Source organism: Ovis aries, chromosome 8, assembly GCF_016772045.2.
Source record: "Ovis aries strain OAR_USU_Benz2616 breed Rambouillet chromosome 8, ARS-UI_Ramb_v3.0, whole genome shotgun sequence".
Taxonomy (NCBI): domain Eukaryota; kingdom Metazoa; phylum Chordata; class Mammalia; order Artiodactyla; family Bovidae; genus Ovis; species Ovis aries.
The window spans coordinates 53307399-53330516 of NC_056061.1; the positions used below are offsets into that span (position 1 = coordinate 53307399).

The 23118-nt window shown below is 38.1% G+C and overlaps 1 protein-coding gene across 3 annotated transcripts in view; it reads right to left on the reverse strand.

Annotated features, from left to right (window-relative positions):
- The window catches only part of THEMIS (thymocyte selection associated), a 207191-nt gene that overhangs the window by 127018 nt on the left and 57055 nt on the right, over positions 1-23118 (reverse strand). Inside the window, exon 3 of one of the 3 annotated variants that reach the window (XM_042253440.1) lies at positions 22202-22348. The exons of 1 other annotated variant lie outside the window; for it this stretch is intronic. In XM_042253440.1, coding sequence (XP_042109374.1) covers positions 22202-22348 — 147 coding nt within the window. Of the gene's footprint in view, positions 1-21889; positions 22349-23118 lie in introns of all 3 variants that reach the window. One more of the 3 variants, XM_004011308.5, reaches the window with a different exon arrangement.

Consider the following 23118-nt stretch of genomic DNA (forward strand, 5'->3'; position numbering starts at 1 on the left):
ACCATTCTATCTCACTAAAGAGATGTGAGGGAAAAAGCTGAGAAGCAAGATCATTAAAAGACTGAGACTTAATTACAGGATTATAGAATGCTTCAGCTCCCCAGCACTTCACCAACCATATCAAGGAGACTTATATATAATAGCAGAAGATTACAATGGAAAGAATGGCATTTATGACCCTATTTAAGTAGGGGTCTCTTGGGAAAGACAACAGGTGAAATAGTAAACTAGAACACTACATAAAATGTTAGTTTCTGACTCCTACAGGTACAGTAACCAACAAACACAGCCTAATTCCTATCTAAAAGCTCACACAAAGGACCTATTACCTCAATTTATTTTATCTTATACATCATGCTTAGCTTTCAACAAAAAATTCCAAGGTATGTTAAAAGCAAACAACAGTCTGCAGATACAAAGCAAGCATCAATACTAGACTCAGATATGGAAGAGATTTTGGAATTTTCAGATTGGCAAACTTGCCTGGAGAATCCCAGGGACGGGGGAGCCTGGTGGGCTGCCATCTATGGCGTTGCACAGAGTCGGACACGACTGAAACGACTTAGTAGTAGTAGTAGTAGTAGTAGTAGTAATATACTAAGGGTTCTAATGGAAGAAAATACAAGAAAAGGCAGCTAATGTAAGCAAAGAGATGGAAACGCTTGGAAATAAACACAAAGAGATGCTAGAAGTTAAAAACACAGGAAAAGAATTAAAGAATAACTTTGATGCGCTCATTAATAAACTATATATGGCTAAGGAAAGAATCAGTGAGTCTGAAGATTTGTCAATAGAAACTTCCCAAACTGAAAAGAAAAAGAATGAAAAAACAACTAAGAATTTCGAAGACCAGTAGGACAACTCCAAAGGAATGCTAGAAGGAAAAAAGGAGAGAAAAGGCACAATCATGACGTTATAATGGTTGAGAATTTTCCAAAATTAATGAAGTTAGTAAACACAAAAAACTGACACCTAAACATTTAATATTCAAACTACAGAAAATCAAAGAAAAGAGAAAACTTACAGAAGCCAAAAGGAAAAACAAACAAACAAACCATTTTACCTTTGGATGAAAGAAACTAAGAACTACACTGGACTTCTCTTCAGAAACCATGAAAGCAGAAAAATAGTAAAGACAACATTAAAGTCTTGAAAGAGGAAAAAAATACCAACCTAGAATTTTGTATGTGGAAAAATTAACCTTCAAAAGTCAAGGGTGGAAGAAGATGCTATCTCAAAATATCTCTTTGGTTTAAGGATTATTTTGAGCTAAATGTACTTCAAAAGTAGCAGATTCAAGAACACGCTGCTCTCCCCTTTCTTCCTGAAAACAGGAGATAAAAACTGCATGCTAAAGATGTCCTCCATACCAGAAGAAAGAAAATATTTTAACAGGGAGTCAAAGCCAAGATAATTCGGGACAAACAGACTTTGTCAAAAGAATTTTTATCTTCCTTTAGCCTCTGCTTATAGTTTACTTTTCCACAAAAGTCTCAGTTGTTCAACCCAATTTAAAAGCTTCAGGTTTCACCATTTCTTTGGGTCTTCATTTTCTTATGAGGGCTCCCACGTCAAACTTATGAAAATTTGTATGTTTTTCTCCTGTTAATCTAAGATCAGTTTAATTCTCAGGTTCAGCCAAAAAACTCTAAGAGGGTAAAGGTGAAATTTTACCTTCCCTACAAAAGTTAAGGACAGATAAAGACTTTATCAGACAAACAAAAATGATAAACTATGTCAACAGTAGACTTGACTTGCAAGGAATATAAAAGAAGTTCTTCAGAGAAAAGAAAATTGCATGTCAGAAACTCAGATCTACATGAAGAAAGAAGAGCATTAGAGAAGAAATAAATGAAAGCAAAATAAAATGTTTTATTTTTCTTATTTTTAATTGATAGAACAGATAAGAGTTTGTTCAAAATAAAAACTGCAGCAACATATTGGATGATTACAGCACACTGATAATGAAATAAATGACAGCACTGTATAAAGGGACAAGAAAGAGTAAGTGGGCATACTCTGTTACACGTTACCTGCACTGGTCATGAAATGGTTAGTGTTAGTTGAAAGTAGACTTAGATTATAGATGCACATTTCAAATTCTAAGGTAATGACTAAAAATATTTTTGAAGGAAAGCTGATATGCTGAGGAAGAAAGAAAGCGGAATCATGTAAAAGGCTCAATTAAAACTACAGTAGGCAGAAAAAGAATGGAATAACACATCTAGTTTTTTTGGATGGGGCCAAAGATAGATATTAGAAAAGATGGGGCCACAACATCAGTCTTTGAGGATGGGGAGAAATTACAAGCCAAGATAGGATAGGAGAAGGAACATCCTAAGAAAACCACAATTATAGATAAGGAAGCGGACTAAAAGGATATGGTCAGTGATCAACATGTAATCAGTCTCAGGATTTTAGATGAGAGCAGGGAGTTTGGAGAAGAGACCTGTTGAAATTAAGACTATGTCTGAAGATGGATCTGTCCCTTGAATATTTAAGATTAATAATGACCAAATGAAATAGAATTCTGGCAGATTAATTTGACAGTACATTTGGAAAAGAAGCTGAATCGATCATTTGTCTATCTCTACTAAGTGCCGTGAAGCCCACAGATAATCACTATACTGACAACTCACTCCATCTAATTGCTGTTGCATCAACTTCAAATTTTATATATTTTACTATTTTGTTAGATAATACATTAAAACAAAATCCATGTTATTGTTTATAATATTCTCTTTACTCTTGCATGTTTTAAGTTCTCCACTGTTGTTCAGTCACTTAGTCGTGTCCAACTCTTTGTGACCTCATGGACTGCAGCACAACAAGCTTCTCTGTCCTTTGCTATTTCCTGGAGTTTGTTCAAATTCATGTTCATTGTGTCAATGATGCCATGCAAGCACCTCACCATGAAGGGATGGGACCAGATGCCATGATCTTCGTTTTTTGAATGTTGAGTTTTAAGCCAGCTTTTTCACTCTCCTCTTTCACTTTCATCACTTCAGATCATCTTCACTTTCTGCCATTTCTGCCACATTCTGTGTATTTGAGGTTATTAATATTTCTCTTGGCAATCTTGATTCTAGATTGTGCTTCATCCAGCCCAGCATTTCACATGATGTACTCTGCATATAAGCAGGGTGACAATATACAGCCTTGATGTACTCCAGTTTAGAATAAGTCTATTGTTCCATGCCCGGTTCTAACCGTTGCTTCTTGACCTGCATACAGATTTCACAGGAGGCAGGTAAGGTGGACTGGTATTCCCATCTCTTGAAGAACTTTCCACAGTTTGTTGTGATCTACACAGTCAAATGAGATCTACGCACTAAGCACAGGGGGCTGCGACAGGCACACTAAGCACAGCCGGGAGGAGCTGCCCCACGTCCGAGGCAGGGGCAGCGTCCAAGAGTGCCAGGCTGCGACAGCGAGGGAACAGCCGAGAGGAGCTACCCCGCGTCCGAGGTCAGGGGCAGAAGCCGGAAGGACCCCATGCCCGAAGGGCGATGGCCAAGAAGAGTAACCCCACGTCCGAGATCAGGGGCAGCAGCCAAGAGTGCCAGGCTGTGACAGCGAGGGAACAGCCGAGAGGAGCTACCCCGCATCTGAGGTCAGGGGCAGTGGCCTGGAGGATCAACCCCACGTCCGAGGAGCAGTGGCTGCCCGGGCGCAGGAGGGCCTAGAGGAGCCATCCCACGTTGAAGCTCAGGAAGAGCAGTGGTGAGGAGATACCCCTCATCCAAGGTAAGGAGCTGTGCTTTGCTGGAGCAGCCTTGAACCCCACGCCCAAGGTAAGAGAAACCCAAGTAAGATGGTAGATGTTGCAAGAGGGCATCAGAGGGCAGACACACTGAAACCATACTCACAGGAAACTACTCAATCCAATCACACTAGGACCACAGCCTTGTCTAACTCAATGAAACCAAGCCATGCCCTGTGGGGCCACCCAAGATAGGCGGGTCATGGTGGAGAGGTCTGACAGAATGTGGTCCACTGGAGAAGGGAATGGCAAACCACTTTAGTATTCTTGCCTTGAGACCCAATGAACAGTAAGAAAAGGCAAAATGATAGGATACTGAAAGAGGAACTCACCAGGTCAGTAGGTGCCCAATATGCTACTGGAGATCAGTGGAGAAATAACTCCAGAAAGAATGAAGGGATGGAGCCAAAGCAAAGACAAACCCAGCTGTGGATGTGACTGGTGATAGAAGCACGGTCTGATGCTGTAAAGAGCAATATTGCATACAAATCTGGAATGTCAGGTCCATGAATCAAGGCAAATTGGAAGTGGTCAAACAAGAGATGGCAAGAGTGAATGTCGACATTCTAGGAATCAGTGAACTAAATGGACTGGAATGGGTGAATTTAACTCAGATGACCATTATATCTACTACTGCGGGCAGGAATCCCTCAGAAGAAATGGATTAGCCATCATGGTCAACAAGAGTCTAAAATGCAGTTGCTGCTGCTGCTAAGTCGCTTCAGTCATGTCCGACTCTGTGTGACCCCATAGACGGCAGGCCACCAGGCTCCCCCATCCCTGGGATCCTCCAGGCAAGAACACTGGAGTGGGTTGCCATTTCCTTCTCCAATGCATGAAAGTGAAAAGTGAAAGTGAAAAGTGAAAGTGAAGTCTCTCAGTCGTGTCCTACTCTTCACAACCCCATGGACTGCAGCCTTCCAGGCTCCTCCGTCCATGGGATTTTCCAGGCAAGAGTACTGGAGTGGGGTGCCATTGCCACTTGGATGCAATCTCAAAATGACAGAATGATCTCTGTTCGTCTCCAAGCAAACCATTCAATATCACGGTAATCCAAGTCTGTGCCCCAACCAGTAATGCTGAAGAAGCTGAAGTTGAACGGTTCTATGAAGACCTACAAGACCTTTTAGAACTAACACCAAAAAAGATGTACTTTTCATTATAGGGGACTGGAATGAAAAAGTAGGACATCAAGAAACACCTGGAGTAACAGGCAAATTTGGCCTTGGAATGTGGAATGAAGCAGGGGAAAGACTAATAGAGTTTTGCCAAGAAAATGTACTGGTCATAGCAAACACCCTCTTCCAACAACACAAGAGAAGACTCTACACATGGACATCACCAGATGGTCAACACCAAAATCAGATTGATTATATTCTTTGCAGCCAAAGACGGAGAAGCTCTATACAGTCAGCAAAAATAGGACCAGGAGCTGACTGTGGCTCAGATCATAAACTCCCTATTACCAAATTCAGACTCAAATTGAAGAAAGTAGGGAAAACCACTAGATCATTCAGGTATGACCTAAATCAAATCCCTTATGATAATACAGTGGAAGTGAGAAATAGATTTAAAGGCCTAGATCTGATAGATATATTGCCTGATGAACTATGGAATGAGGTTCGTGACATTGTACAGGAGACAGGGATCAAGACCATCCCCATGGAAAAGAAATGCAAAAAATCAAAATGGCTGTCTGGGGAGGCCTTACAAATAGCTGTGAAAAGAAGAGAGGCGAAAAGCAAAAGAGAAAAGGAAAGATATAGGCATCTGAATGCAGAGTTCCAAAGAATAGCAAGAAGAGAAAAGAAATCCTTCTTCAGTGATCAATGCAAAGAAATAGAGGAAAACAACAGAATGGGAAAGACGAGATCTCTTCAAGAAAATTAGAGATACCAAGGGAACATTTCATGCAAAGATGGGCTCGATAAAGGACAGAAATGGTATGGCCCTAACAGAAGCAGAAGATATTAAGAAGAGGTGGCAAGAATACACGGAAGAACTCTACAAAAGAGATCTTCATGACCCGGTTAATCACAATGGTGTGATCACTCATCTATAGCCAGACATCCTGGAATGTGAAGTCAAGTGGGCCTTAGAAAGCATCACTACGAACAAAGCTAGTGGAGGTGATGGAATTCCAGTTGAGCTATTTAAAATCCTGAAAGATGATGCTTTGAAAGTGGTGCACTCAATATGCCAGCAAATTTGGAAAACTCAGCAGTGGCCACAGGACTGGAAAAGGTCAGTTTTCATTCCAATCCCAAAGGAAGGCAATGCCAAAGAATGCTCAAGCTACCACACAATTGCACTCATCTCACATGCTAATAAAGTAATGATCAAAATTCTCCAAGCCAGACTTCAGCAATACTTGAACTGTGAACTTCCGGATGGTCAAGTTCGTTTTAGAAAAGGCAGAGGAACCAGAGATCAAATTGCCAACACTGGCTGGATCATGGAAAAAGCAAGAGAGTTCCAGAAAAACATCTATTTCTGCTTTATTGACTATGCCAAAGCCTTTGACTGTGTGGATCACAATAAACTGTGGAAGATTCTGAAAGAGATGGGAATACCAGACCACCTGACCTGCCTCTTGAGAAATCTGTATGCAGGTCAGGAGGCAATAGTTAGAACTGGACATGGAACAACAGACTGATTTCAAATAGGAAAAGGAGTACGTCAAGGCTGTATATTGTCACCCTGCTTTTTTAACTTCTATGCAGAGTATATCATGAGAAATGCTGGGCTGGAAGAAACACAAGCTGGAATCAAGATTGCCAGGAGAAATATCAATAACCTCAGATATGCAGATGACACCACCCTTATGGCAGAAAGTGAAGAGGAACTAAAAAGCCTCTTGATGAAAGTGAAGGAGGAGAGTGAAAAAGTTGGCTTAAAGCTCAACATTCAGAAAACGAAGATCATGGCATCTGGTCCCATCCCTTCATGGGAAATAGATGGGGAAACAGTGGAAACAGTGTCAGACTTTATTTGGGGGGGCTCCAAAATCACTGCAGGTGGTGACTGCAGCCATGAAATTGAAAGACACTTACTCCTTGGAAGAAAAGTTATGACCAACCTAGATAGCATATTCAAAAGCAGAGACATTACTTTGCCGACTAAGGTCTGTCTAGTCAAGGCTATGGTTTTTCCTGAGGTCATGTATGGATGTGAGAGTTGGACTGTGAAGAAGGCTGAGCGCTGAAGAATTGATGCTTTTGAACTGTGGTGTTTGAGAAGACTCTTGAGAGTCCCTTGGACTGCAAGGAGATCCAACTAGTCCATTCTGAAGAAGATCAACCCTGGGATTTCTTTGGAAGGAATGATGCTAAAGCTGAAACTCCAGTACTTTGGCCACCTCATGTGAAGTGTTGACTCATTGGAAAAGACTCTGATGCTGGGAGGGATTGGGGGCAGGAGGAGAAGGGGACGACAGAGGATGAGATGGCTGGATGGCATCACTGACTCGATGGACATGAATCTAAGCAAACTCCATAAGTTGGTGATGGACAGGGAGACCTGATGTACTGCGATTCATGGGGTCACAAAGAGTCGGACACGACTGAGCTACTGAACTGAACTGACACAGTCAAAGGCTTTGGCATAATCAATTAAGCAGAAGTAGATGTTCTTCTGGAATTCCCTTGGTTTTTCTATGATCCAACAGTTGTTGGCAATTTGATCTCTGGTTCTTCTGCCTTTTCTAAATCCAGCTTATACATCCGGAAATTCTCAGTTCATGTATTGCTGAAACCTAACTAGAAGGATTTTGAGCATTGTCTTGGTAGCATGTGAAATGAGTGCAATTGTATGGTAGCTTGAGCATACTTTGGCATTGTCGTTCTTTGGGATTGGAATAAAAACTGACCTTTTTCAATCCTGTGCCTCCTGCTGAGTTTTCCAAATTTGCTGACATATTGAGTGCAACACTTTAACAGCATCATCTTTTAGGATTTTAAAAGTTCTCCATAGCCAAAATTAAAATAAAAACATATATTTTTAAGTTTCCTAGAATTTGGATATGGCATACTTAAATTTTCAAACTGAAATATTTTCATGACAAATTTTATCATATAAGTATGTGTCCAAGAGAAAGATATATCAACATTTCTGCTGTTTTTCTTACAAATAGATGGTTATATACTGTTGCAAAATATTTTTTAAAAAATAAGAGGGGAGATATCACATTAGAATCTTTATTAGCTTTAGACTACCACTGCTTACATTTGGTATATATGATTCCAGTGTGTGTGTGTGTGTGTGTGTGTGTGTGTGTGTGTGTGTGCGTATGTATTACATATCTTTAAACAAGCATTTTTAACTTATAACTGGAAAAATGTAATACTCTCTGTCACCACCAAAAATGAAAATGGTTTCAGTGAGGGAGCTAAACTAGAAAATTTCCCAAAAAATTATCTTCACAAAAAACTGATAAAGAGATAAGAAGGCACCAATTCAGAGCATGAGAGGCATTGCTGAAAGTGTTTCTTACATATTTTCCAGTTTCAAATTAATCTGAAGTAAAAACAATATATATTCACACAACCTTAATTAACACTTTCCAAATTTTCTTCCTGTGTAAACATGAATTATTGGGTATATTTCTGGTTTTCCAAAGGGAGCTATTAAGAAAAAATTTTCCATTCCATTTTCTCTAAAAAAGGTAGCATTGGTTTCCTCCCTCTGCTTCTGAGTCATTTCATTAAATTCTGTCTTTCTGCCTATTCTTTTCAGGGAAAGTCCCTTTTACAGTTAGGGCTAATGTTAATCATAATGTGATGCGTTTCTGCATTTCCCATTGCAACAACTCTTTTACCTAAGTATGAATTTGGGGGACCCCACTAAAAATTATCTTTAAAGAGAAAATAAAGGTATATATTTAAGCTTGATTAATATTAGGCAATATGTGAGTCCTTGGACAGCTAACATTCTGGAATACTCTTGGTCTCAACTCAGCATTCAAGGGCCCATCCTTTGCAATTAGACCTGAATTAGCAGTACATGGTTAGAAATCTACTGAGACAATCTTATTCAAGTCTGGAAGGCAAGATGGTTGCTTTGACACATTTTTATCTCAACAGATTTTGTAAATTTTAGCCTGCAGCTTTTCTCGATTTTTAGTTTCTCCTATATTATGATGATTAAATAGTCCACGTATTTTTGGGAAATTTTCACTTTCTAAGTTTGATTTTTTTGTTGTTGTTATTTACTTTAAGACTATACTTATGTTTCTCTAAAGTCCTTTCATAAATTTTGTCTCCAACTCTCATTTATTCAGTGAATTAGTTACATTTCTGCATCACAGCTTACTCTTTATTATGCAATGATTATTAGATGTGCTAATAATTTCCGAGCTTGCCTCATTATAGACATTCAAACTAAAATTTGATATTTATCACTTATCTATTGATCTCAGTTTCCTTTATATTCTGTGACTTAACTTTTTCCCATTTATTCAGTTTCATTTCAACTTTAGAGAAGCTATAAAATGAATTTCCATTTTGTTGGGTGTCCTCCTCTGGTTCTACTGTTTATATTTACAAACAGATATAGTTCATTTTGGATCACTCTCCAATATTTGTAGCAGGAAAAATATCATCATGACTGCTCTTGAGAAATCTTGCATTTGATACGGCTTTATCTTGTAACACTACTCTGTCTTTTACATTTTCATTTAGCTCATAAAAGCTAAGAAAAGTGAAAAGCCATTTTCTTATATTTAATGATACAATTAACATATTTTTCATTTGATATGTCAACTTGCCTGGCCTGTTGTAGCCAGTTATTTAATCAAACACTGATCTAGCTGTTATCATGAAGGTATTTTGTAGATGTGGTTGTCATCCAAATCACTTGACTTTAAGTAAAGGATGTTGCTCTCAATATGTGGATGAGCCTCATCCAATCAGCTGAAGGTCTAAAAAGCAAAAACAAATATTTCCCAGAGAAAAAACTCTGCCTCAAGAATGCAGTATAAACTTCTGCCTATGTTTCCAGCTTGCCAGCCTGTCTGATTGACATAAAACTGATTAGCCACTGCCCTTCACCCCGTAATTACATTAGCCAAGACCTTAAAATTAATTAAATATTTAAATAACATATAACTATGCATATACATATAATTACATATAATATATAATATTGATTTATATAAAATTGTATACTGTTTCTCTGGAGAAACCTAACTGATAAAATATTAATTATTGGTAGTTTAAGAATAAATAAACATGTATATATGTATATACACACACACACACAAAAGCAGTAAAAACTGTACTTTCCTCTGCTTGCTGTTTGATGTTTATATTAGTAGTAAGATCTCTGCCTAAAGGAGGAAAAAACATCACTAATAAAAACTGAACTTGTTATATGACTATGTGTGCATACTAAATCGCTTCAGTCATATCCAATTCTTTGCCACCCTGTGGACTGTAGCCCACCAGACTACTCTATCCATCGGATTTCCCAGGCAAGAATACTTGAGTGGGTTGCCATTTTCTCTTCCAGGGGATCTTCCTCACCCAGGGATTGAACCCATGCTTCTTGAAGCTCCTGAATTGCAGGCAGATTCTTTACTGCTGAGCCACCTGGGAAGCCTGTTATATAACTATAAAAGGAGAATGAATATTCACTTCATGGCACTAAAGATAGTATCATTTATAGTTATATAACTGATATATAACTGACACTAACTTTGGTGCCATGAAGTGAATATTCATTCTCCTTAGCTATTAAGTTCATAAATATGTCATTGCAACAAATCAAATCTAGATATGGCAGGTGAGAAAATCCTCTTCTACCTAAACAGGATCTTTGTACTCTACAATATACATAGACAGAAAAAATTGTTTTAGTTGCTTCATTCATTCATTCATTCAAGTATTTAATTTATTGAATAATAAACCTTTACTTTATTGGGGCTTTCCTGGTAGCTTAATGGTAAAGAATCTGCCTGCCAATGCAGGAGATGCAGGAAATGTGGGTTCGATCCCTGGGTTGGGAAGATCCACTGAAGGAGGAAATGGCAACCCACTCCAGTATTCTTGCCTGGGAAATCTCATGGACAGACGAGCCTGGTGAGCTGCAGTCATGGGGTCGAAAAAGTTGGACACGACATAGCAATGAAATAACTATCTCCAGCATCGAGAAGATAAATACATAAGAAATTGACTAAGAAAGTTTCAAAAATTACTAAAAATTAAAAGACATTTACTCCTTGGAAGAAAAATTATAACCAACCTAGACAGCATATCAAAAAGCAGAGACAGCTTTGTTCACAAAGATCCATCTAGTCAAGGCTATCATTTTTCCAGTGGTCATGTATGGATGTGAGAGTTGGATGGTGAAGAAGGCTGAGCGCTGCAGAATTGATGCTTTTGAACTGTGGTGTTGGAGAAAACTTTTGAGAGTCCCTTGGACTACAAGGAGATCCAACCAGTCCATCCTAAAGGAGATCAGTCTTGGGTGTTCGTTGGAGGGATTGATGTTGAAGCTGAAACTCCAATTCTTTGGCCACCTGATACGGAGAGCTGACTCATTTGAAAAGACCCTGAGGCTGGGAAAGATTGAGGGCAGGAGGAGAAGGGGAAGACAGAGGATGAGATGGTTGGATGGCATCACCAACACAATGGACATGGGTTTGGGTGGACTCCAGGAGTTGGTGATGGACAGGCAGGCCTGGCATGCTGTGGTTCATGGGGTCACAAAGAGTTGGACACGACTGAGCAACTGAACTTAACTGAACTGACTGTTGTGTTTAAAATATTGTTTATAAATTACACTTAGCATTTAGTAATATTAGCAACCAGTCTTTTCAGGGTAATATTAGATCCAGGGAAAATTCTGGGCTAGGACCAATTTAAGTAAGTAGTGATGCTTATGGGTAAAATATATTGCTTTCCAACTCTTTCTTCTCTCCAATGTATCACAGGGTAAAAAGGAGGAAAAGAAAGAAAAAAGACAAGTTTCAATGAATGTAAAAGATGTCTGCAATCCTTGAACTAGACAAAGATTGAACTCAGATGGAACAATGGTCAATGATTTCGTAGAACAGAAAAAGGAAAGCCTATGTACCTAAGGTTTTTCCAGTAGTCATGAATGGATGTGAGAACTGGACTATAAAGAAAGCTGAGCGCTGAAGAATTGATGCTTTTGACCTGTGGGTGTTGGAGAAGACTCTTGAGAGTCCCTTGGACTGCAAGGAGATCTAAACAGCCCATCCTAAAGGAGATCAGTCCTGGGTGTTCATTGGAAGGACTGATCTTGAAGCTGATGTGAAGAGCTGACTCATTTCTAAAGATACTGATGGTGGGAAAGATTGAGGGCAGGAGGAGAAGGGGACGACAGAGGATGAGATGGTTGGATGGCATCACCAACTCAATAGACATGGGTTTGGGTGAACACTGGGAGTTGGTGATGGACAGGGAGGCCTGGCGTGCTACGTTTCATGGAGTCGCAAAGAGTCGGACACGACCGAGCGACTGAACTGAACTGAACTGAACTGAACTCCTTGGAAGGAAAGTTATGACCAAGCTGGACAGCATATTAAAAAGCAGAGAAATTACCTTGTCAACAAAGGTCTGTCTAGTCAAGGCTATGGTTTTTCCAGTAATCATGTATGGATGTGAGAGTTTGACTATAAAGAAAGCTGAGCGCGGAAGAGTTGATACTTGAACATGAGTTGGACATGAGTTTGAGTTTACTCCGGGAGTTGGTGATGGACAGGGAGGCCTGGTGTGCTGCAGTCCATGGGGTCGCAAAGAGTCGGACACTGAGTGACTGAACTGAAGTGACGTACCTAAAGAGTAGACTCCAATGAAAAGTCAACCTTTTTGGCCCCACATGACACTCCAAAGGCTTTTGAATTGATGGCATGCTGCTGATGCTACTAAGTCGCTTCAGTTGTGTCTGACTGTGTCCGACCCCATAGACAACAGCCCACCAGGCTCCCCTGTCCCTGGGATTCTCCAGGCAAGAACACTGGAGTGGGTTGCTATTTCCTTCTCCAATGCATGAAAGTGAAAAGTGAAAGTGAAATTGCTCAGTCGTGTCCAACTCTTCGCAACCATGTGGACTGCAGCCGACCAGGCTCCTCCGCCCATGGGATTTTCCAGGCAAGAGTACTGGAGTGGTGTGCCATTGCCTTCTCTGGAATTGATGGTTAAGGCCCCTCTGAAGGTGGAGAAGGTAGAGAACAAAAGAAGGGGATTATGTGAAGGTTTGAAGCATGATTAAATCCAGATCTTCAATTCTAATTTGGGGAAGATAGCTGACAACCCCTCCAACCTCTCTCACTGCAGTAAACAATACAGGGTCCCAGAATCTGGAAAGTGAGTATAGGTAAGCAGAGAAGTGTGGGACTGAAAGCAAAAAAGAGAAGTCTAAATCTATGAGAGAACTAGTTAGCGACTTCCCCACTCAGTTACAATAATTTCATAACCCCCACACTGTATCAAGAACGTTCTTTTCAGATGAAACTGAACAAGTTGTCCTGGAGGAAAGACTCACAGGATCTGAATTTAGGGAATTCTCCAATGAAAAAGCCAAAAAAAAAAAAATTAAACTTTAAATTCAAAGCAAAGAGCTTGTATATAAACAGTACCTCACTTGTAAATTAAATTAAAATTTTATCTCACGTGCAAATAGGAACAAATGGCAAATAATTACTAAGCATTTGAGAAAAAACATTTAACAAGAATGACAGACTAAAACTAAAAAAAGACTGAAAGAGGCAGATAAAATGCAAGGAAATGCAGAAAACTTTAAGAAATAGTATATTCTCAGTGAGATAAGTATTGCCTCCTTAAAACAAGAATATGGTAACAGTTTAAAAATGATGTAAGAAATAACTCTTAGAAATTAAAAATATGACAGCTGAGATTAAAAATTCATTAAAACAGTTGGAAATGTGGTTAAGAAATTTTCCCTGAAGGTAAACGAAAGACAAAAAACACAAAGAAAATAGTTCTACATCAGTATGGGAGTTTCAACATGAGATTAGAAGTTACAGAATGAAAAAAGAGAACAAATAGTTGAAAGGCAATTATCAGAGAATTTATCCCAGAAATGAAGCACTTGAATTTCCAACTTGAAAACTTCCTTCACGATGAAAGAACAGACCTACCACAAAGTCCATTACTGTGCAGTTTCTGAATACTATGGATAATCTCTCAAAGGCAAAACTGGAAGGTAGGTAATGATGGAGCAAAGCTTTCAAAATTCTGAGAAGTAGTTTTCAACTGGGAATTCTAGAAATAATCAAACTATTCATCTTATCTGAGTGTAAAATAAAGATATTTTCAAACAAGCAAGTCTTGTAGTCAACTAATTAATATCCTCTGCACCTTTCTTAGGAAACAAGTAGAGTATGAGTTCCACAAAACTAAAGAAAACCAGAAAAGAATGTTATTTGAGTTCAGAAATTGCTAGTAAACACAGAAGCAATTTGAAGATAACCACCAGGATGGTGTTAAATCAAAGTTCCAGTAAAACACTGTTATGGACTAAATGTTTGTGTCCCCCAGTATTCATATGTTGAAACTGACTCCCAATGTAGGGATACAGAAGGTGGCACCTTTGGGAGGTGATTAGAATTAAAGTCATAAGGATAGATAAAATCATGGAGCCCTCATAAATGAGATTAGAGCTCTTATGAAAGTCACCAGAGGGTTTTCCTAGGTGGTGCAGTGATAAAGAACCCACCCTCAATGCAGGAGATGCAGGAGACGTGGGTTTGATCCCTGTGTCGGGAAGATGCCCTGGAGGAGGAAATGGTAACCCACTCCAGTATCCTTACCTAGAAAATACCATGGACAGAGGAGCCTGGCTGGCTACAGTCCATGGGGTCGCAAAGAGACACGACCAAGCAACCAAAGCTGCAAAAGTCACTAGAGGGAGACTTCCACAGGGGTCCACTAGTTAAGACTCTGTGCTTCCACTGTAAGGGGCATGGATTCGATCCCTGGTGAGGGAAGTTGCACATGCCACGTGGTGCAGCCAAAAAGAAAATAAAAGAAATGTCACCAGAGAGTTTACTTTCCCTCTCTGCTCTGAACTGTGTGAGGATACTGTAAGTATGCAGCCTGCAAGAGTTTCCTCATCAGAATTCGACTGGCAACCTAATCTCAGACTTTCAGCCTCCAGAACTGTAAGAAACAAAGGCCTGTTGCTTATAAGCCCCCCAGTTTACAGTATTTTTTAATTATAGCATCCCAACCTAAGCCAAGCATTAGTTCTAGAGATCCACAGATACAGATTGGAGAGTGAGGTTGGAGAGTTCCAGGAGGAATATTTCAGGATTAAAAATAAAAGAAGATGTAGATCTCCTAACAGTTTGGACTCTGGAAAATTTTTGAGAATAGTTTTTTTTTTTAAAACAAAGATGTTGGAACATACTTCAAGTCTTAGGAGAGGACTGAGGAAAACTAAGCAATGAAATAATGTCATTATCTACCACCTGATTCAGCAATGAATTGTCACAGAAATGAAACTACTTAACCATAACTTATCATAAACTGAGAGAAAGGAGAAAGACAGAGAAAGTAGGAATATAAGACCATTAAATTTTCACATCACAAGTGAAAGTCAGTAGTTTATGGCTAAAATTGATCACTTGAAAAATAGCAATATCATATATTATTTGGAAATGTGAATGGCAGTACAAGAAAGCAGGAGCAAAATATTTAAAGGAGTTACTTCATAGTAGCAGAATGTAGGATAAATTTGGGAATGATCAAGAACATGGGTTTGCTGATAACTTGTCTTTTTACCACTATTTGATATGTCTGACTTTGATAAAGATGAATTTTTTTTTTAAATAAATGAGAGAAAGAGTAAGTCTCAGAATACTAAAAGGTTGAGGCATTTTTTTCATCTGTCACCTATTATACAATATTCAGATACTGACTTTCTGATAACACCATTTTGCTTGTATGATTTCAGCCCTGTGTTCATAAATGAACTAATATATCATATATTTGAGTGGAAACCTTTCCCCAGATTTTGAAAGGCACTAAGGTTTCTCCTAAAGCAAAATGCAACTTTCCAACTTGTAAAATTTCCATTAGTAAAGAAACAACTATCAATTGATACATCAAAACATAACTTCATTAAAAAGTTTTAACGATCAAGATCTCTAGTTTTTTGAAGCAATTTTAAATGGCTGCTTCCATTTTTCATTTGGAAATATTATTCATTCCATCTGTTATACTAGCATGAATTCTATCTTCCTGTTAAAGGCACAAACTGATTTTGCTACGACTTACATGAAACCTGTGGTTTAGGTGGTTATTTATACCTCTTTCCCAAAGAGATTTAGTTTTTTTTTTAAAAAATCATTAAATGTATGGTAAGAGTTAGAGAGGTTTGGCCTATAATGGAATACAACCAAGAATTTCCGGAAACAAATATTTCATTTAAACACTTTCAGCTACTTTTCTTTGTTAGTGAAGTCTAAGTCTTCCCATTAATAACGTTAAAAACTAGCACTTGGAGTAGAATATCTTACGTTTCTTCTTTTCTCTATTTACTTGCTATGTTCTCTTTTCAACAAATCGATAATTTCATAGCTTCCTATAGTTCTCAATATTTTTCATCTTGCTTTTTGCCCTAAGGTTCTCTAAGATTCCCTGTCGCTGACTCAGATCTATTCTTTTTCTTGTCACTTCAGAAAAGAAGGATTCAAGAGGAGTTTGAACTATGCCAGACACTCAAAGCCACTGAAAAATAACTTAGCAGACCACATGCCCGTGACTTCAAGGCAAGCTTAACTCTTAAATATAAAAAAAAAAAAAAGTAAAGCAAGACAACAATTGATTAAAAAACAGTCTAAATAATTATGTATAAAAAGAAACACAATTACAGAGATAGAAAACAAACTTACAGTTACTAAGGGGTAAGAAGGAGGAGGGATAAATTGGAAGATCAAGATTGACATACACACTTAATTAGATATAAAATAGATAACTAATAAGGACCTACTGTATAGTACAAGGACCTCTACTCAATGCTCTATAATAGAAAATGGTCTAAAAAAGAGTGGATATATGTATAACTGATTCACTTTGCTGTATACCTAAAACTGACATAACATTATAAATCAATTGTACTCCAATAAAATTTTAAAAAGTAAATTGAAAATAAAATTTAAAGTCTACATTTTATCTTTAGAAGAAAAATGCCCATAATAACACTTTTTGTGCTGAACACCCAGCATCCATTTTCAGGAAATACTCTGCAGTCAGTATACAGGTGAGACAGCCTCATACAGAATCCTGAAATTTCTATACAACAAGAGCTAATGCTTAAAATAATCCCTAAAAATTGAAGATCCAAAATAATTAAAATCAAAATCCAATTTTAATATTATTAAAGAATAGAAATTGGATTAAAACCTTTTGGGAAGGATTTTATTTCATCCAAAGGCAATTTCTTCTGGGACCTTAGTTATTAGCATGAAATCATATTTAAGTCTGTCTAAACAATTCAGTTAATATCCCTTGCTCTTTGTCAATGTTAATATTTACTAAACAGCACCACTATTCAGCCAGCAAATCAAGCCAGAAGCTTGGCAATGAGATTAACTTCTTTCCGCTTCCAATAGACCTTGAGCTCTGGTTGAATGTTCTTCTGAAATACCCATTAAGAACAGCTGTTAACTTTTCAGTACTCTGCCGTAGAACAAGCAGCCTCACTACACTTCTATCTTGTTTATCCAGCTAGAAAATCTCTCTTAATTTGTCCTTTGGGCAAACTTAATCCCTATTTAATCCCTTACTTAACCCATATATTTGAAGACCCACCACACTTGATTCTATTCCTCCATTGCATGTTTTGATGACTGTCTCAACCTGCCTTCTCTTTTCTTTTCTCATGCCAGCTGCACTAGAACCACAATCTCTTGCTTATCTCCTTTCCTGTAAGCTGCATCTGCTTCCTCCAACGTTGTCCTCTCTTTCTCTACCTGCCCATCTCCTAGTCAGCCTTCAGATCTCAGTTTACATGTCATTTCCTCAGTGAAGGCTTTTGTGATGCCTAACATAAATTCATTAAATATTGTAGCTATCTTGTTCATATATTTAGGTTCTGGGCTCACCTTCATTTGCATCTTCATTATAGGAGCTGCCAATGGTTTTAGAAAAACAACGATTTTATTTTTTTAATATAAATTTATTTATTTTAATTGGAGGTTAATTACTTAGGAGGGTAGGATGATTTGGGAGAACAACCGATTTTAAAATGAGAAAATGCTACCCATTGTTTATGAAAATTGAGGAAAATCCAATTATCAATTTTTATGTACATTTTGTGAAAGCTTCTAGAACACTAATGTAAGGTCTAAAGTTTACTGTGATCTCAATTTTTTGTCATATTGACCAGTTATTGACAAGAGTTAGAATCCCAGGACTTCTGACTGAAAATACAGAACTCTTTGCTCCATACTTGCCCTGCTTATGTGCCATAATCTTAAAAATTCAAGGTGTTAATTTCTTTATGATTACAGGCTCTATCCAGCTATTCCTATTTTAAAATACAAAAATCTGATGAAGATTATGCCATTTGCAGCAACATGAATGGACCTAGAGATTGTCACATTGAGTGAAGTAGGTCAGACAGAGAAGGAAAAGTATTTATGACATCCCTTATATGCAGAATCTAAAAAGAAATTATACAAATGAACTTATTTACAAAACAGACTCACAGACTTAGTGAATGAGAAATTACAGTTGCCAGGGGGAAAGGATCAGGGGAAGGGATAGATAGGGAGTTTGGGCTAAATGTGTACACACTGCTATATTTAAAATGGATAACCAACAAGGACCTACTGTATAGCACAAGGAACTCTGCTCAATGTTTTGTGGCAGCCTGGATGGGAGAGGAGTTTGGAGAATACACACACACACACACACACACACACACACACACACACACACACACACATATAGTTGAGTCCCTTGGCTGTCAATCTGAAACTACCACAACATTGTTAATCAGCTATGCTCCAACATAAAATAAAAAGTTAAAAAAATACAATTTTAAAAATCTTATGAAGATTACATACTAAAATACATTCACATGGGAAGAGGGAAAGAGGAGTGGCAGGATAAGGATATGGGATTAAGATATACAAACTAATATGTATAAAACAGATAAGCAACAAAGATATATTGTACAGCACAGGGAACTACAGCCTTAATTTTGTAATAACTCTAAAGATGGTACAATCTATAAAATACTGAATCACTATGCTATACACCTAAAGCTAACATTATCAAATATATTTCAATATTTGACCCACATTTTTGTGTGAATTAATTTGTCACATTATTTTCCCTTAAGTCAGAGGAACTCTCAGCTGATAGGAAGATTTATGACCAGCAATGGATGGCTAAAAAGAAGAAAAAAGGCTCTCACAAAATAAAAGTAAGGGACACATTAAGGTAACTTTGCATCCTTATCACTTTTGACCACACCTCCATACAAGAAAGACATGTAAAATCCTAAAAGATGATGCTGTTAAAGTGCTGCACTCAATATGCCAACAAATTTGGAAAACTCAGCAGTGGCCACAGAACTGGAAGAGGCCAGTTTTCATTTCAATCCCAAAGAAAGGCAATGCCAAAGAATGTTCAAACTACCATACAGTTGCACTCATTTCACATGCTAGCAAGGTAATGCTCAAAATCCTTCAAACTAGGCTTCAGCAGTGTGTGAACTGAGAACTTCCAGATGCATAAGCTGAATTTAGAAAAGGCAGAGGAACCAGAAATCAAATTGCCTACATCCATTGGATCATATAAAAAGCAACGGAATTCCAAAAAATTATCTACTTCTGCTTCATTGACCATGGTAAAGTCTTCGTGTGGATCACAACTGGAAAATTCTTAAAGAGATGAGGATACCAGACCACCTTACCTGTCTCTTGTGAAACCTATATGCAGACAAGAAGCAACAGTTAGAACTGCTCATGGAACAATGGACTAGTTCAAAATTGGGAAAAGAGTACATCAAGGCTGTATATTGTCACCCTGCTTTTTAAAAATTATATGCAGAGCACATAATGCAAAATCCCAAGCTGGATAAATCACAAGCTGGAATCAAGATTGCCAGGAGAAATATTAACAACCTCAGATATACATAGGATACCACTCTAAAGGCAGAAAATGAAGAGGAACTAGAGAACCTCTTGATGAGGGTAAAAGAGGAAAGTGAAAAAGCTGGCTTAAAACAACATTCAAAAACACTAAGATCATGGCATCCAATCCCATCACTTCATGGCACATGGATGGGGAAAAGTCTGAATAGTCACAGATTTTATTTTCTTGGGTTCCAAAATCACTGTGGACAGTGACAGCAGACAGGCAATTAAAAGATGTTTGCTCCTTGGAAGGAAAACTATGACAAACCTAGACAGCATATTAAAAAGCAGAGACATCATTTTGCCAACAAAGGTTCATACAGTCAACACTATGCTTTTTCCAGTAGTCATGTATGAATGTGAGAGTTGGACTATAAAGAAAGCTGAGCACCAAAGAATAAGTGCTTTTGAACTGTGGTGTTGTAGAAGACTCTTGAGGGTCCCTTGGACAGCCAGGAGATCAAAGCAGTCAATACTAAAGGAAATCAACCCTGAATATTCATTAGAAGGACTGGTGCTGAAGCTCCAGTATTTTAGTTACTGATGTGAAGAGTCAATTCATTGGAAAACACCCTGATGCTGGGAAAGACTGAGGGTATGAGAGGGGGGCAAGGGAGAATGAGATGGTCAGAAGGCATCACTGACTCCATGGACATGAGTTTGGGCAAACTCTGGGAGATATTGAGGGACAGGGAAGCCTGGTGTGCTGCAGTTAATGGGGTCACCAAGAGTCAGACACAACTTAGCGACTAAACAACAACAATAACAATATAAGAAAGCTTATTTCTAACCAATTATGCTGTGTTCTAAAATGTAACTCTTTTTTTTTTTACAGTGTTTAACTGTTGCCAGCGATAAAAAATAAATCAATATTTTAATCTGTCTGTACCTGACAATTACAGCATTTTACATTTGGATCAGTTCAGTTCAGTCGCTCGGCCGGGTCTGACTCTTTGCAACCCCATGAATTGCAGCACTCCAGGCCTCCCTGTCCATCACCAACTCCCAGAGTTCACCCAAACTCATGTGATCGAGTCAGTGATGCCATTCAGTGATCTCATCCTCTGTCATCCCCCTCTCCCCCTGCCCTCAATGCCTCCCAGCATCAGAGTCTTTTCCAGTGAGTCAACTCTTCGCATGAGGTGGCCAAAGTATTGGATTTTCAGTCTCAGCATCAGTTCTTTCAATGAACACCCAGGACTGATCTCCTTTAGGATGGACTGGTTGGATCTCCTTGCAGTCTAAGGGACTCTCAAGAGCCTTCTCCAACACCATAGTTCAAAAGCATCAATTCTTTGGTGCTCAGCTTTCTTCACAGTCCAACTCTCACATCCATACATGACTACTGGAAAAACCATAGCCTTGACTAGAGGGACCTTTGTGAACAAAGTTGTCTCTGCTTTTTAATATGCTCTCTAGGTTGGTCATAATTTTCCTTCCAAGGAATAAGTATCTTTCAATTTCATGGCTGCGATCACCACCTGCAGTGATTTTGGAGCCCCCCAAAATAAAATCTGACTCTGTTTGCACTGCTTCTCCATCTATTTCCCATGAAGTGATGGGACCAGATGCCATGATCTTAGTCTTCTGAATGTTGAGCTTTAAGCCAACTTTTTCACTCTCCTCTTTCACTTTCATCAAGAGGCTCTTTAGTTCCCTTCACCTTCTGCCATAAGGGTGGTGTCATCTGCATATCTGAGGTTATTTATATTTCTCCTGGAAATCTTGATTCTAGCTTGTGCTTCTCCCAGCCTAGCGTTTCTCATGATGTATTTGGATAGCATTACACAATTTAAAATATTCATTTAAATACATTATTGAATTTGATTCTTGAAACAAATACATGGCTTGCTTATTTATAGATGAGAATCTAACTCTCAGTGGGCTTAATGGATAAGTAGGGACAGGGTTTCATTCTTTAGACTAAAATCTTCCTCTTTTCCAAACCCTACAAACTTGCTCATAAAGCATCATTCTCAATAGATACTTACATTTCATTACACCTTGAATTTCATAAACAGGCTTGAGAATAACAGCTCCATAAAAGCCTCTAGGGAATGGATTTGTTGAGTCCCACTTAGCTGAAAAACCTGTAAGTATCACAGTTCGTGTTCTGTTCTTGGGGATCTTCCATTGGATAATTTCCTTTAGGGTATAAATATGTTCATCTTCACACTCATAGAACTCTCCTTCTTGTGACAAAGGCAAAGCAAATGAGTGATTTTGATGATTCCTTAGCACACTACAGTCTACCATTATTTCTCCATTGATCTCTTCCACTGAGTTGAGCATGATTCGCTCACCTTGCTTTATGATGAGATTCTCTAGTTTTATATCCTTCTGATGATAGAAGCAAGGATGATTCAGTCTACTTGGTCTAATATGGTTGGCTTTTGTAATCTCTTCCATAGTGAGGTATGGAGTTGTATCAGCCACAATCTTAAAAAGACCTGAGAACAGAATGCTGTGAATTAAAAAGAGTTCTTAACAATGAAAGTTCTCATAAGTAAATCACAGTGAGAGAGTTATAAAGCAAGTAAAACATAGCATTTAAAAGTAATATACCTTTTTTGAAAGATCAGAGATATTTGTTTTAACCCTGAATTCTTCTAGAGTATATCTTAACGTATTATCTGTAGGCTGAAATGTCAGATCCAGACAGGTCACATAGATGGAAACAAGGGGAAAATATCTTGAAATAGGAAAGGCCCACTTCTTGGAAATTAAATCTGTATGAAATACTGGCTCTTTCCTAACTACATGTGTGATCTTAAGCAAGGCACTTAATCTCTCAAGATCACATTTTTAATTTTTAAAATGAAAGGACTAGATTAGATGAGTATTTCCATATATATTCTCTGGAAACACCAAAATTAAAAGATATTCCAGTAGGAAACTGTTTCATGGTCAAGTTAACAATTACAAAGCTATGACCTGGAACTTGACCATGCTGATGACTGTAACACATTATGAATGAACTTAATAACACTAAATTGTACACTTTAAAGTGGTAAATTTGATGCTATGCATATTTTACCATAACAAAAAATATCTCCCTTTTTCCAAGTAATTTGAAATTTCTCAGAAACTTTAGATGCACTATGACTCATAAGAGGGGAATATAACATGCAGAATTTCCTTAATTTCTTTCATCATAAAACTCTTAGGGAAAAATTCATTAATAAATCATAAAACCATATATCATATATGTTAGTTACCT